This window comes from Glandiceps talaboti, chromosome 13 (genome assembly GCF_964340395.1).
Source record: "Glandiceps talaboti chromosome 13, keGlaTala1.1, whole genome shotgun sequence".
NCBI classification, from domain to species: Eukaryota; Metazoa; Hemichordata; class Enteropneusta; family Spengelidae; genus Glandiceps; species Glandiceps talaboti.
Genome location: NC_135561.1, coordinates 9,998,732 through 10,015,085, shown reverse-complemented (window position 1 = coordinate 10,015,085; position 16,354 = coordinate 9,998,732). Strand labels below are relative to the sequence as shown.

Here is a 16,354-nt window from a genome sequence, read left to right as displayed (position 1 = left end):
GCTGCATTGGAGTGAACCTTAACCTCGGCTAGCTGAGTCGACTGAATCGAACTATAGTCTACGCTCAGCTCGATTTACACAGCGACGACAACTACGTACTTCAGGCGTCTCGTGGGACTTGGAAACAGTGACATTGCAGGTAACCTACATGATTGTATTTTAAACATATACTGGTTGAACTTGACGATGAACAGGTGCATTTGCTGTAGTTGCTGAGGAATTGGGCTGTAGTATGAATGCATATACTGTGTGAATGCTACTTTCGTTTCAATCATATTACATGTGTGTACTGCATTGTAAAAGCGGGAAGTACCCATAGTAAGCTCATAGCTATATACTAGTCTCCGAAGTCGCCATGTTGGTGCAAAAACTATCTGCACACAGTACTGGACAATAATGTTCCTCTTCAACTTTGCATACTATCTGAGGTGAAACCATACATGTAGTTTAAGGCGGACAAAGGAGGGGTGAAGTACGGGGGACCTACTGCATGGCTGCAGTAAATTATAAGTTGTAGGTAATTCAGTATAGTGGTTACAATTTTGTTTCGAGTAGACGATAACTCACACATAACACATGTACTGGATATATCATGCTCATGCACTTGTTGTCCCTGTTGTGTGCATTAGATAGCGATGTTCAATTAAACCGGGTGCATTTAATGTCTCAATTTCAAGGCAGGAATTTAACATTTTATGGGCGAGATCAATAGTTAATTGTAGGATACATTGTTATTTTTTTAAGTTCTTTTAAATTAAGGATAGGGGTTGCACCATTTTAGTTCTAATCCAGCAAAACCGATTTCACGTTTATGGGAACATCTTTTGTACCTACAATTATTTCTAAATATTTCAAAATATTTCAAAAAAACTTCGTCAAATCGATTTTAATATGGAAGAATTTTTGCTCTTAATTAGTAAATGCATGGTTCTAAAAGAAAAGAGTGTCATTTTCTTTATTACATGCTAGCCTTGTATTCCTATTACTACATACTAATACAAACATACTAATTTGAAATTGATTGTGCTGTCTCAAACAATGATAAATTTGACCAGTTATAACGGGGTGTGGTGGGGTCCGATACCTAACTAAAAGAATTTAGTTTGTGTTATCCTATACCTACTTCATTGAGCTATTGATCTCACCCCTGACATACACAACGTTTGCTATACTGATCATCAAAAATTATTTTAATTAATCTCTCCTTTGTATAGATATGGCGACAACACAGAAAGTGCTAGTCTATCATAAACTCGAATCTTTTCGGGGAGCTGGAGACAAAGTTAAATCTTTACTGAAAGAAATATTGCCCGACAACATCGCAATTGAAAATTATAGCAGTGCTCATGAACAGTATCGTCATACTGGCTGCACTACAGCTGTCGTAGTCATCGATGCTAGACAAACACGTACATTACTGACTCCAGACCGAAGGGATCCAAATGTCGACCATTGGGCTGAACTAGACATGTTATCAGAAATTACAAAGCCAGCAGGTAACTCTAGATCAATATTCCTTCATCGTGTAGAAAAATGCCAAGTAAATGACAGAACAGGTGCCTTTAGGTGCCCTTGGAGATACATGTTATTTTCCGTACAGGGTTCAAAGTTTGTTATGTGTTTAACGTTGCCTTAAATAAAGAAATTTTACATTCATATATCGGTAATACCTAGACATACAACAATACTGTGCTGATAGGTTTTGTCGTTGCAGTTCATAACCTCACTTTTTATTGTTCGTTCAGGTTCAATATTAGTTGCTGTATATGGAGACGAGGGGTCGAAACAACTTGAAGACAACAGACTGATAGCCAAAAGTTGGTTGACGATCTGGAACTTCAATGACAGACTGGCATACGATTTAGCACATAAGGGACGGTGCTTCAGTATATGGGACAAATTTAATACCAGTCAGACTTTCAGAATTCGTGAGTACATCAACATGGTTCCATTGGTGCCAATTGCGAGAAGTGATGGAAACTTCTTGCAGCTCGGTAGTCAAGACGCGACAATTGATGATTCTGTTAGCCGTTATCCGTTTACGAGAACAGATATAGAACGTAGGCAGGTTAATGGTATGGATGTGCAAGAATACACGTACTTAGATTTCAAGCACAAATCGGGAAAATCTACAAAACCAAAGATAAAGCGACACGTCGTTGCCAGATTCCCACCGATACAGGTGTGTGAAACACAAGATCCACTGAAATCGATGAAACGACAACTATCGACAGAGATGTTCAAACTACATGGACTTAGTAACAAGGGTGACAACTGTTTCGGGCAAAGCCAGGACTCAATGGACAGAGTGCTAGTATCCTGCCATTGTGAGAAATGCTTCACGGCTGTGTCCAAGTACAAGCCAGAAATTACGGCAATAGTAAAAGGCGAGCTTGGTGAGTATAAAATAATTTCCAAGCTTATTTATACATACCTCTCTCCCATGTGGTACTTTGAGGATGTCAGCCTTAAAGCAGTCATCCCAATATACGAGCTTTTGTATCAAGCATACCAATTGCAAGTCATGGATATTCGGCTCACCAGCTATCTAACTTATCTAACATTTATGTCGTGTTTAGGGGTTGCTTTTTGCCCTTTTGCTTTCTTTCATGTACAGCTTGATTCAGAATATACACTAAGATTACCTTACTCTTAATTTCTTTTTGAGTGTGTGTATTTTTGTCTATGTAGATACTCTAGGCCTTACCCTACTTGGTGACGTAATACCCTATCTACGTATACATGGAGGACATGATTATGAAGCAGTCAGAGGTGAAATGAGGAATGTTATCAGTGACATCAGAGGCACAGATTATCTTGACAAAAGTGAAAGCAAACTGGTCGAGGATAGGAGTGTCTTATTTTATTTCTGGTTCGCATTGTTCATGGTATCCAAGAAGAAAGATGTACTTCGCTGGCTAGAATGGATATACTCTACATATTCTCTGATACGCGCAAATATTGTGACTGTAAAGATTATTCTTTTTGTTACCGCCGCTATAGTAGTTTATGTGTGGTTTATGAGACCACCCGTTCAACCACCGGTTAAGGAGCCTCCGATACCAGATGATATTGCTAAGCCAACATTTGAATCTGTAAAATCACCAGGTGGTGTCAATATACCACATAAGCCGAACATACCTGATGACAAACAATTTCCTAACTCGCCAAAGGAAAGGCCTGATAGGTCTAAAGGGTAATTTTGCAGCAGAGTAAAAATCAATCCTCGTCTCCTTACAATTTTAGTATACTGCGCATTAATTGTAACAGTTATTGATTGAACTCAAAGCGGCCGTTCACGTGACTACATTGATGATCGATGGCGTCATTCAGTGTAGGAATTTGTCAGGCATGGGAACAACAGCTGATCCTGCAACAACGTCAAAAGAAACTTGGTGTCTTGCATTAACATGAACCTTATATTAGAGTAGTTTGATTTTGATTTCACTTAGGCTTATACATTCTGCTTATACCACGTTGATAAATAGAGGCAGAGTAGAGGCAGATGTAATGTAACTTTTTAGTGACATTTTCGAAAGAATAAATACATATTGTAATTGTTACATTTTCGTGCCATAGAAACTAATCAAAAGAAACTAGTCAAAAGGTAAAGGTAACATAGCACGTCTGAATACCTGAATCTTTTAACACAGAAAGCTTATTTAGATTGTTTCTAAGATTTGTAAATGCATTTTTGCTCAGTAAGTCAGGTTAGTGACGTAATAATCCGACTGTGTCAAGCAAACCAATGTCTTTTGGGGTAGCTAAACATGGAGAAATATTTGTCAATTTTAATAGTTTTGAGTTTCAGAATATATTTAGTAGGATATGTTATGGTCAGATTTTCAGTCATTAGGACCACCCCAGCTGAAGATTTTTGATGACCGCTTTACAATAAGAAATATTTTGGGCTATATACTCTGTATACTAATGGCATAGCTGTTGTAAATTGACACCAAACCAATAATTGTTTTAAACTTTGTGGTATGGAAATTCTACAAAATACAGTAGCATAGGAACCAGAGACGGATTTTACCCAATAGGGATGTGGTGTGTAATACATACAATACATAATCTTCCAATAAAGAAATAGATAAACGAGCAATTGTCATGTCTATGCATTATTTTATTCTACGTATACCACGTGAAGCTTACTAATTACCAAAACTGTCGTTTTCATGTGGTTAGATTTTATTTACAAGTAAATCGTAGTGTTCTGTATGTACATGCATATATACCTCAGACCCCTATAACATAAGGGGTCTGGGTATATACCTACTATTTGTTTGTTTGTTTGTTTGTTTGTTTGTTTGTTTGTTTGTTTGTTTGTTTGTTTTGCAGATATATATTGTTTGTCGAAAAAAAATTGAGGTTGGAGAGCCATCAGGCCAATGACGAATTAATGAATGGTTCGATAGGTTAACAGGTCAACGATACATTGCAGGAAGTATATTAGCAACTTAAGAATAGCCTGTCTCGAGTGTAAAGTTCGCAGACAATTCATCACCACTCACTCACACATACAACGAGGTCAAAGTTCGTAGGTACATTGTAGGGTTACTGTGTAAAAATATGGACGTGATGAATTACAGAGAATCGGATGCAAAATAAAACGCAGGTCTAATGTCAGTTATGCTGGATATAAATTCAAACACACTGTTCTTTGTACACCATAGGTTTTGATGAAATAAAGCAATCAAAACACGAGAACAGTAAGAAATACCTTTGATAACACCCTGTATCTAGGCCAACATTTTCGCTGTGTCTGATAAACGGGGTGGCGTATTTAAATTGAATTGAATGAATTAGCATACGACGGTTATTACATATGTTATTAAGTATTACATGTAGATGTGACCATTATTTGTGATAGTTTCAATTTTGTCATCACTATTACTGATTTATCAATAGTGGTGCTATTGAAGACTACTTGAGTTGTACTCTGTTGTCGGCACCAATATATAGGTGACATTATGCTTGTTTGCGTTCTTAACGCAGGTTAAGGGATGAAGTCATGCATAACTGAAAGGTGATGAAAGACAGTCATTGTTCAGTGTTTTTGTATATGAAAGCAGTGTAACTACAGTAGAGGGTGATATCAGTGAATATTATTCAACGCATGCGCAAACTATTCAAATGACACATACTTCGTGGAAAGTGACAGACACTTCAAATATATACTTACTACTTTACGTGGCAGCCATTACTTCCACTACAGTTGGGGAGCCGCGCTTATCTGAACATTATCCGTCATGAGTGGTGAAAGACGTGAGTCAATCAAACTACTGACGAACTCGGAGACTGCAGCGAACAGAGGTATGGCCATGACGCCTTTTTTCAGTTTGTTTCAAAATTAAGTACATGGCGTAAACATGAACATATAACTGTCCAAGGGCTGTATTGTGTTTTTGACAATGTTTGGTCTAAAGTTCCATTTACAAACAAAGGAGATCGTGGGTTTGTCAAGCTTTGGGTGATAATATTTAAAAGTTGGGAAACAGGAACAGCTGTGCATTGTTATTAGGAACGTCTATAACGTATTCAGACATTCAGGGATTTAAAATAATAATACTAATGTCATGAGTTTTGAACGAGGTGTATGTGATTAAGATGATTGATTATTGATTAGTTGATTAATATTAATAAATGATTAATATTAACAAATCTTGAACTGTTCAAGACGAATTTTTTCAATAGATCTGTTCAGTTTGCAAAAACAAGCAATTGAAATTAAATATTCCACAAGTTGAATATGTTTTAGATGACAACGTTGCGCTTGATTGAGTCAAAAAAAAAGAATGGCAATGCCAATGATAATGTACCACGATAAACAGTCATGTCGTCTTCCAAGTAGGACGTGTCTTTAAATTGTGACGCGATTGCCCTACTTCTGAATATCTTCTAAATTTACTTATCTTCGTTATACATTTAGCTATGGCAAAGCAGACGATCTGTATCTACACAAAGCTCGAGTCATTTCGAAAAGCCGCCGACGCAGTGTTTGATTTACTGGCAAATTTGTTCGATGACGACAAAGACATTGATGTCGTGCACTACAACGCCATACGACATCAGGAGAAGCAAGGACGTGGACTTGTACCTGTAATTGTCATTGATGCGAGACAAACAAGGACACTGATAAACCCCGAGAGAGGTGACAGAAATGTTGACCATACTGAAGAAATACAGAAACTGGAAAATGAGACGGCTGTTCCTAAAGGTAAGTGTGTAAATAGAATTCCCAAATTAGCACCTATTTTATCAAAACTACTGTGAGTTTGTTGAACTTGTGTACATACTTGACTAACTACAATTACAATTGATCAGATAGCTTAGGGAATAATATTAAATTGTATTAAATTTAGATACACATTGTGGCATAGAGTAGTGCACATTACAGTTGTTTAGTACAGTAGAGTATATCACAGTATTGTGCAATGCAGTAGAGAAGAGGAAGAGGATTGGATACTGGAGTAAGGTAAGGAAGGAATGGAGATTGGGGATACGTCAAATCTCAAAATTTGATGTACAGAAAGGTAGGTAAATTCTACGAGACACTGGAGAAATATGTATTGTCTGCATTCTGTCTTGAAATGACGTAATGTTCTTATTGCAGGAGCTGTATTAATTTTGATATATGGAGATGAATCTTCTAAAGAGATTGACCTAAATAGACATGTCGCTGAGAAATGGTTTAATGTGTGGAAATTCAACGACCTGTACGCTTACAACATGGCACAGAAGGGCAGATGTCTCACGTTTTGGCATGATTTAAACACATGCCAAAGGGGAAAGATCAAATCTTTTATGAAATCTGTTGAAAACATTCCTGACATCGAACGCAGTACACGTATTCTTGTCATCGGCGAGGAGAGGGGTAATGGGGGACTGATAGCTGCAACGATGAGTGAAAACCCTCTTCTGATTAAAAAGGGGTGCGATGAGAGTGGAAATGAATCGCAGTATGAATATCTACAGACAGGCAAGACTACAGTGTTGATAACGGTTGACTATAATAACAGTATAGGGGTCCTTAACGTGTGCGAAGATGAAAACGCCGAAATCGAAGAGTCACTGAAGACTCAACTCAGAAATCTCAAGCATGCAAGGTCCAGTACTATGTATGGATCAACTGGAATTCAACGAAGGCCTTCCTCAATGGATAGCTATGACCGTGTACTCGTACATTGTCACTGTGCAGAATGCTTCAAAACGTTGCTTCACAATGAAGAGATTGCCAAATCTGAGATTAGTAAGTAAAGTTATATTAATACTGATGTGCTATTCCTGAAATATCAAAGTAACATATTGTGGTCCAGATGTTAAAGCTTGTAGATGGCCAATTTTAACTTGCTTTCAAATGTATGAGATATATGATAGTTATTGTATTATTGATGAAATGTTTAGTCACTGATGGAATTGTTTGACTCCATTTCATTTGCTTGGTATATGTTAGATCACAGTTATTAATTCCATTGTACATATATTTATCAAACATTTGAATGTTATATTGTATATATTATTTCACATCTAATGGGAAATATTTATTTATTTATTTATTTATTTATTTATTCATTTATTTATTTATTTGTTTATTTGTTTGTTTGTTTGTTATGTTTGTTTGTTTTTATTACTCATTTACTTACTTACCGATTTGCTTACTTAAATTTGGTGCTCGTATAATCGTTTTTACTGAATGACAGCCATATTTGTTGTAATTATAAACTCAAAATATTGCTGCATAAACTCAAAAGCCTGTAATACAGAGACTCGTTTTAAGTGTGTAACCCCATGTAATCACATGCAGATTTTCTTGTGTGTCAGTGACCTTTCTCCTCTACCTTGACATACAGGTTAGACCATCAAAATTAACCAATTACTTTCATATTGCATGCTCCTTGTAGCAATTGCATGTGGCTGATTTCTTTTACATCATGTCTATAGATACAACAGAACCAGATAAACATACATACACATGCATTAATTATTGGTGCTCATGTCACATTAATAATATGTTCTGTGTTTACTATTCAGAAAAAGCTGGTATTAATGCGATAGATGGGGTGATTCCAGTTGTAACTGGTGATAAAGCTGACGATGTCAAGAGAGAGATGGTCTTCTATGTTTCTAGACTTAGGAGGAGAAAGAATCCAGATCTCAACACCTCTGAACTTGAAGACATCGATCCATCGTCTTCTCTGAAACTGTACATCCAGTGGGCATGTATGACGGCTAGTCCGAAAATACTCCCAAGGTGGAAGAAATACGTGCTGTGGACGATTACGGTCATTGCTATGTTGATCTTGGCAGCATTTATCATTTATATAGCCGTACGCGTGTCAGCAGAAAATGAGAAGTCCACACCGATACCAACAGGAACACCTATAATGAATACCACGACTGTAATGAATACCACGACTGCTAGCCATACCACGGCTGCTAGCCATACCACTGCTGCTAGCCATACCATGACTGCTAGCCATACCACTGCTGCTAGCAATACCACGACTGCTAGCAATACCACGACTGCTAGCAATATCACGATTGCTAGCATTTCCAACACTTAGTTGACTGATAACTCGACTACATGAGCTATCAACAACACTGTACACAACGACCACCGATTTGACTTTAGAGTGAAGACCTCGGAACAAAGTGTCTTTATAAATCGCTAAGGTCACGAGGTACACCAGGATACAGCATAATAAAAACTTCTACACAACTTTCACTTTCAGTCTTAAAATGTCTGGTACACTTATGATTTTCAATCAAACATTTACCTGTTATTTTGATCTAAACAAGAGCCTGGAAGTTACGTACATCTAAATAGTGTATCAAATCAATTGTAGTAGATTTAAATGGAAAGGTGTGATACAATGCAACGGATTGGCCAGCTACAACATTTGGATATGTAATAATATTGAGCTCTAACTACTATGCATTTTCTTTGAAAGCACAAATACGTTACAGTTGAAGGACATATAAATATACGTTTTCTATTTACCACAGATTACATATGTTGGATAACTGTACACCAATAAATGGTGTAAAGAACTGAGGAAAATTAAAACCAGATTTAAACTGAATGCCTCCCGTAAGGGAATCACTAATTATGCAAATAACTCATTAAAATTAAAAAAAACTTGGTAACAGGCTTTGTTTTTGGACTACTTAGTATGGTAATGTCCTGTACTTAAGCATTCACTTACGTTGTTAATATATCTGGCATCCCAAACATTGGAGTTTCGATGACGACATACTATTTCCGGTCTCAAACTGTCACCTGTACAGAAACAGATGACTGAATACTGTGAATGACAACATATAGAGAGGTCAGAGGGGAAACTGATCTTGGTGTATTTACTACTGCCCTAGGCTGACATGGCAGGGATTAAAGTGTTCACAAACAGGGATAACATGGCTTTTTTAGTTGACAGCGACGTGAGAAAGCTATCCAACATCCAAGGGTAGTCTTGTATCTTTCTTTTTTTTCAAACTGAAAATTAAAACAATTGGAGTAGAATAACGATATGCATAGTAATAAATGCATAGTAGTAAAACAGACACAACCAATAACACTCGAGCCGACGAAAGTGAAAGTATAATATGCTCTAGATTTTATATGGCGAACAATACAATACGATAGAGAGAATTCATTTCTTTCAAGCACTCGGTCGAAATAAGTCCAACATCCTTAAGGAAAGGGAGGGCTACAGACAAATATTGTTACTGCTCATATCGCCATACTATACCTCATCCACCAACAGAAACGTCACCCACCAATTATTGCACTGTCACAGTGATAACCAGTAGCTGCTTTGCTAACTGCCATATTGTTTGTACACAATTGTAGCGTGTACAAGGATTTGGCAGTAATGCACACCATTTGTATCTGTGGGTTTTTTGTTCGGGTTACACTGATTCAGTCGCAGAAATATTAATAATTTTACAGGTTACCCTTTTTTTTGCCGACAAAAGATACAATTTTGAACTTTATAAAAATGTTCCAATTTATTTTATAAAGGGTTACGTCACATTGCCAAAAGGGGTTGAAGGTCATCAATATCTGAATTCGTAAATGATGATGAGCTTTGTTTAAGTTTGTGGTCAACGCTTGAACAAAGCAGTTCTATCGATTATTTTCTATTTGTGTCGGTAGTAGGTCACACTGGTGAGTTGACCAGCATAATCACATACAGTGTACGTTGTCATTGTCAGACAGACAGACAGACAGACAGACAGACACACACACACAGACACACACATACATACATACATACATACATACATACATACATACATACATACATACACACACACATACATACATACATACACACATACATACATATATACATACATACATACACACACACATAGAGACATACATTCACACATACATACATACATACATACATACATACATACATACATACATACATACATACATACATACATACATACATACATACATACATTGTTTGAAATTGGTGAGGCGATGGCCAGTATTGTAACTTAATCACTCGAGAAAAAAGCCCCGATAAGTCACGATAAGACTCTTTAGAAGTATAATGCATAGGTCTGGAAAACAATCTGTAAAATCAACATGGCACCTACGCCATAGGAAAGTTTACTGCTTTCATTTTAAGTTCTCACATCATGTTGACATACATGTCAGCACATGTATGTTAGCATTAGGACGGCGAGTACGTGGTCTGGCATGCTATCAGCAAACATATAGTAACCTATGATGTGGCTCGAGAAGAATTGTGAGAAAACTAGGCATTTAATTTGCATTAAATGTCGAAAACATGTTAGAGTTGTAATGGATGATGAAACATGTAAATTGTGTCATGGAACCTCCCCCCCCCCCCCCTCCATACCAAAAAAAAACCAATGTATGACTTTGGTCTTGCGATATTGTTTGTTGTTTAGCGTAATAAAGACGAATTTTAAACAAGCATTTTTTTGTATTATTGTTGTTTTTTAAAACAATTTCCCTGTATGTTTATTTAGGTACTACCAAACCGGAAAGACTGCAGTTTCGATTCGGCGGGAGAATATATTAGTTTTAAATCTCACATGACCAAAATATAAACATTGATAGCGCTCACCCACATGAAATGTCTACATTTTACTTCGCTGTGACTAGAAATAAACCGTTTTGTGTTTGACTAAACCTTGTGTCACCTAATTGAATCCCGATAGGGACTCTGGTTTGGTAAGATTACATTCGATGGTTTTTTTGTTTTAATCTTTTTGTTTGTTTGAAATGTGTAAGGAATTGTTTGATTTGCATGAATAAAATATATTCAAAATGTTTTGAAGACATCGTGTATGGTCACTTTGTGGAAGAAATAGTTTAAAAAAACACGAACAGATAAATAAAAATATTCATATCAAACATCCATTAAACACATATGAGAATTATTAAAAAATCAAGTGTTTGCAATTGGTTACATTCAGTGATACGTTTTCTTCTTTCAACTTTAAAAGTGAAAGCATTGCACCTAAGTTTAGAATTCTCGTTCGTTTGCAACACCAATTGTCAGTGTGTGAAACATTTGACCATGTCTCTCCAACTGAGATAAAGCTTGTAGAGATGATTTGGGAACGTCGACAAAGATGATTGGAAGGTGGATCATAGGTATGGTAAAAGTTGGGTAAAGGTGGATGCAGGAGCTGTATTAATTTTGATATATGGAGATGAAACTTCTAAAGAGATTGACCTAAATAGACATGTCGCTGAGAAATGGTTTAATGTGTGGAAATTCAACGACCTGTACGCTTACAACATGGCACAGAAGGGCAGATGTCTCACTTTTTGGCATGACCTAAACACATTCCAAAGGGGAAAGATCAAATCTTTTATGAAATCCGTTGAAAACCTCCCTGACGTCGAATGCAGTACACGTATTCTTGTCATCGGCGAGGAGAGGGGTAATGGGGGACTGGTAGCTGCAACGATGAGTGAAAACCCTCTTCTGATTAAAAAGGGGTGCGATGAGAGTGGAAATGAATCGCAGTATGAATACCTACAAACAGGCAAGACTACAGTATTGATAACGGTTGACTATAATAACAGTATAGGGGTCCTTAACGTGTGCGAAGGTGGAAACGCCGAAATCGAAGATTCGCTGAAGATTCAACTCAGTAATATCAGGCATGTAAGGTCCAGAACCATGTATGGATTAACTGGTATTCAGCGAATACGTGCCCCAATTGATAGCTATGACCGTGTACTCGTACACTGTCACTGTGCAGAATGCTTCAAAACGTTGCTTCACAATGAAGAGATTGCCAAATCTGAGATTAGTAAGTAAAGTTGTATTAATACTGATGTACAATTCCTTGATGTTAATTTTGTAGGTATCTAATGTTAACTTATATTCAACTATATCAGATATGTAATAGTTGTCGTATTATTGATGAAATGCTTAGCCAGAATGGTTGAACTGCATTTCATTTGCCTTGTATATGTTAGATCACAGCTAGTTATTCCATCGTATACCTAGTTTTCAAACATCGATTATCACATGCAATGGGAACATTAGCTTCATGGCTTTGTCTTTATGTATGTATGTATGTATTTGTGTATGTGTTTATTTATTTATTTATTTATTTATTTATGCTGGGAATTCCTCAAAACACAAATGCTACAGAGATCCATTCGGGTTTGGGACTACGTGACAGGGCTATGTAGCACGCTCTATATCACGTTGCTGTGGAACTGTCAAGGCTTTCCCAGTCACGAGTCCCCCAAATTCGCACTCGTCTTGTGAGTGAGACACGGCTGAGTGATACAGCCTACCCGTCGAGTCGGTAGAACACTCACCCTGGGTTTGGGTCGGTCACAGAAAAGTCCCCTGTTTCCAGTGGATTCGAACCCATGACCTCCCGACTGCTAACCACTACGCTACAGGGAGCCGGTTTATTTACTTATTTACTTAATTACTTACTTACATTTGATGCTCATATCACTTTTGCTGAATGGCAGCCGTGTTTGTAATAAAACTCACTAAATTGCTGCTTAACTCAAAACAATAATACATAGAGACTTCTTTTAAATGTCGAACTTCACGTTACAATATGCAAGTTTTCTTCTATGTCCGTGATCATTCTCCTGTACCTGGACATACAGGTTAGGTCATCAAAATTAAGTCATTACTTGCATATTGCAGACACTCTGTAGCAATATATAATACAAAACCAGATAAAAATACATATGTATTATTTCAGGGGCTCATATCACATTTCACTCAATGCCACCCACTGTAGTCAACAATTATGAATTACAACATAACACAAAAACACTAATACATAGACTACACGCAAGCATCTACCCCATATAGATCCAAACTTGTTTTGAGACATTGAACTTTGGCCTTGACCTTGATTCCGTGAATATTTGTTCATTTTAAGCTGCAAACCGGCACAACCTGAACGTAATACACATGATTTAATTATAATGAATAATAATATGTTTCATGTTTACTATTCAGAAAAGGCTGGTATTAATGCGATAGATGGGGTAATACCACTTGTAACTGGTGATAAAGCTGATGATGTCAAAAGAGAGATGGTCTCCTATGTTTCTAGACTTAGGAAGAGAAAGAATCCAGATTTCAACAACTCTAAACTTGAAGTCATCGATCCAAAGTCTGCTTTGAAGTTGTACATCCAGTGGGCGTGCATGACAGCTAGTCAGAATATACCCCTGTGGTGGAAGAAATGCGTGTGTAGAACATTGACAGTGGTCATTGTTACATTAATCCTGGCAGCAATCATTTATCCTTCAGTGTGGTCACCAAAACATGAGATGCCCACACCTTTGCCAACAGCCCTACCTACACCTAATACCACGACTGTACCGAATACAACGACTATAATAAATACCACAACTGTACCAAATACTACGACTTTAACTAATACCACGACTGTAATGAATACCACAACTGTACCAAATACTACGACTTTAACTAATACCACGACTGTAATGAATACCACAACTGTAATGAATACCACGACTGTAACTAATACCACAACTGGTAACATTTCCAACACTCAGTTAACTGTTAACTCGACTACCTAGCCATCAATAACAATGAACGCAACGACCACCAATTTGACTTTATAGTAACCTCGGAACAAAGTGACTATATACGTCACTAAGGTCAAGGCGACCAGGATACAGATTAATAAAAGCGTAAAGTTTCAATTTCAAACAAACACAACTTATACTTTCAATCATTAAATGTCTGGTAAACTTGTATGATTTTCAATCAGACAGTTACGTGTTATTTCGTTGTAAAAAGAATGAGACTGGCAGTTACATACGTCTTTTAAAATAGTGTCAATTCAATTGTACATCTAAATGACAGTGTTTAATCAAATGCAATTGAATTGGCCAGCTACATTGTTTAGATATGTAATATTGCGCTCTAACTATTGTGCATTGTATTTGCCATTATATTTGGAGAACATATAAATAGCAATGTTAATGCGATGATTTCGTTGTATAGTAATGATAATAATGAGATGCAGGAACTAATGCAAAGAAAAAGGCAAGACTCTAGTGCGCCTTAATTTATCAATGCATTTGTTCATATTGTTCATTTGTGGTGGTGTTCATAGTTTTTCAAAAGTCATATTGATATGATGAGACTACTTCTTAAAATGAACGTGTGCAGATGTCGATATTTCCAACAATTCGTTTATATAGACAAATATGAGTAAAGATGATAGCAATGAATTATGAGTTAGGTGTTTACTTTAGGCACATGTTTAATTCTGAAATTTCAATATTGAAGCCAACTTTTCGCAAACCTAGTTTATGTAACATATCTTACTATTCTTAGTTTGAAAAAAAAACTGAACAATATTGATAATGATAATAATAATCATATCGGGTTTTAAATGTATTATTCAGTAAAGAAAGGGGTCGCAATAAAAAGAAATTAGCTCTTGTTGTACGTTATAAACTTGCTCCGGTAACAAGTCTTATACAAAGTGATTGGATCTGTCTGTCTGTCTGTCTGTCTGTCTGTCTGTCTGTCTGTCTGTCTGTCTGTCTGTCTGTCTGTCTGTCGGTCGGTCGGTCGGTCGGTCGGTCGGTCTGTCTGTGAATACAATATCCCAAAACTACTGTGGCAATTGTAATAAAATCATATTTTAGGTAAACCCAATTGATTTATTCATAATTGAAAATTTCTCAGTAATTAGGCTATATCTTAAAAATGTACACATGTAAGTTGACAATATCTTTAGACTTAGCTTCTAATTTCATATAGTTTGGGACATACATACTAAAATACATGTATCCTATAAGGCTTGTTAATATAATTCACACTCTTAATGATTCGTTTGCATGATGATCGATTTTCGGTAATTAGACAATTCCTCGCGTAGATCAGCTTCAATTCCACTTGGTTTGATGTAATTAATGTGCCAAATTAGGGCGGCTTCAGTAGGCATGGTTGCTATAGCTCAGACATTTGTTTGTAGAAACAAAATTATAAAGACTGTGCATTCAGTTTACAGCTTAATATGTAAACAAATATATTTTACCTGTAACTCAGTGTAATGGTCAAATATAGTTGACAGTTTGTAAACTACATTTAAAACAAAACATACATGAATCAAAACACAAAGTTTCAATATTTCGATTGTGTATTGTGTACTCCATTGTATTTTTCAATGGCTCTGTTTTCAAAATGTTGCAATGTAGTTGCTTTATTTGATAAATTGTTTAGGAGCCATACATTCTTGGTAATTAGTGCTAGAGCTGAATGTCATACCACATGAAGAAAGTAGATATGTTCCCGACCAACTCAGCCCTCAGAATTAATCCTTATCCCGGAGTTACGGGTCCGACTTGCCGACTTCCCTTACCTACATTGTTTTATAACCCATATGGTTGTCATGTAGTCTACAATTGCATGACAAGGCAGGCATTAGACAGTAGTAACACATTGGTATTTAGGTGTCAAGTGACAAACTATGGAGGATAACAAAAGTGAAAGTGAAACATGTCTTGAATTTTATATCACTACTAATATGATATATACAAAGATACACTCAATCTATCATATATTTTATGGAAAATAATTTATCATAAACATTTTCAAAATGGCTGCGTAGATTTGATGAGAAAAATAATATTTTTATGAAACTGTAAAACATATAATCTTGAATACTATCCTTGGGATCGGTCACCGTCTATACTGAAATGACAACCTAGATAAAGAGGTCACAGCTTAACTACTTTAGTATGGTAATGTCCTGTACTTAAGCATTCTCTTATGTTGTTAATATATCTGACATCCCAAACAGTGGAGGTTCGATGACGACATAC

At 36.5% G+C, this 16,354-nt stretch overlaps 2 protein-coding genes across 2 annotated transcripts; both read left to right on the top strand.

Annotated features, from left to right (window-relative positions):
- The first annotated feature begins 17 nt into the window (after positions 1-17).
- LOC144444744 (uncharacterized) lies at positions 18-4,098 on the top strand. Its single transcript, XM_078134269.1, has 4 exons — positions 18-139; positions 1,215-1,496; positions 1,746-2,396; positions 2,692-4,098. The coding sequence occupies exons 2-4, from the start codon at positions 1,217-1,219 to the stop codon at positions 3,198-3,200; spliced, it is 1,440 nt and encodes a 479-aa protein (XP_077990395.1). The 5' UTR covers positions 18-139; positions 1,215-1,216; the 3' UTR covers positions 3,201-4,098.
- A 1,083-nt stretch (positions 4,099-5,181) lies between these two features.
- Positions 5,182-10,043, top strand: LOC144444545 (uncharacterized). The gene is made up of 4 exons (XM_078133995.1): positions 5,182-5,316; positions 5,933-6,220; positions 6,617-7,252; positions 8,035-10,043. Exons 1-4 carry the CDS (start codon positions 5,253-5,255, stop codon positions 8,565-8,567), a joined length of 1,521 nt encoding a protein of 506 aa, XP_077990121.1. The 5' UTR covers positions 5,182-5,252; the 3' UTR covers positions 8,568-10,043.
- The last annotated feature ends 6,311 nt before the right edge of the window (positions 10,044-16,354 follow it).

Bases quoted from the DNA above. Each gene is read 5' to 3' on its own strand.
- LOC144444744 (XM_078134269.1), top strand. From the start codon at position 1,217: ATGGCGACAACACAGAAAGTGCTAGTCTATCATAAACTCGAATCTTTT. The intron at 1,497-1,745 runs GTAACTCTAGAT...TTGTTCGTTCAG, and splicing joins AGAAATTACAAAGCCAGCAG to GTTCAATATTAGTTGCTGTA. The intron at 2,397-2,691 runs GTGAGTATAAAA...TTGTCTATGTAG, and splicing joins AATAGTAAAAGGCGAGCTTG to ATACTCTAGGCCTTACCCTA.
- LOC144444545 (XM_078133995.1), top strand. From the start codon at position 5,253: ATGAGTGGTGAAAGACGTGAGTCAATCAAACTACTGACGAACTCGGAG. The intron at 6,221-6,616 runs GTAAGTGTGTAA...TTCTTATTGCAG, and splicing joins TGAGACGGCTGTTCCTAAAG to GAGCTGTATTAATTTTGATA. The intron at 7,253-8,034 runs GTAAGTAAAGTT...TTTACTATTCAG, and splicing joins GATTGCCAAATCTGAGATTA to AAAAAGCTGGTATTAATGCG.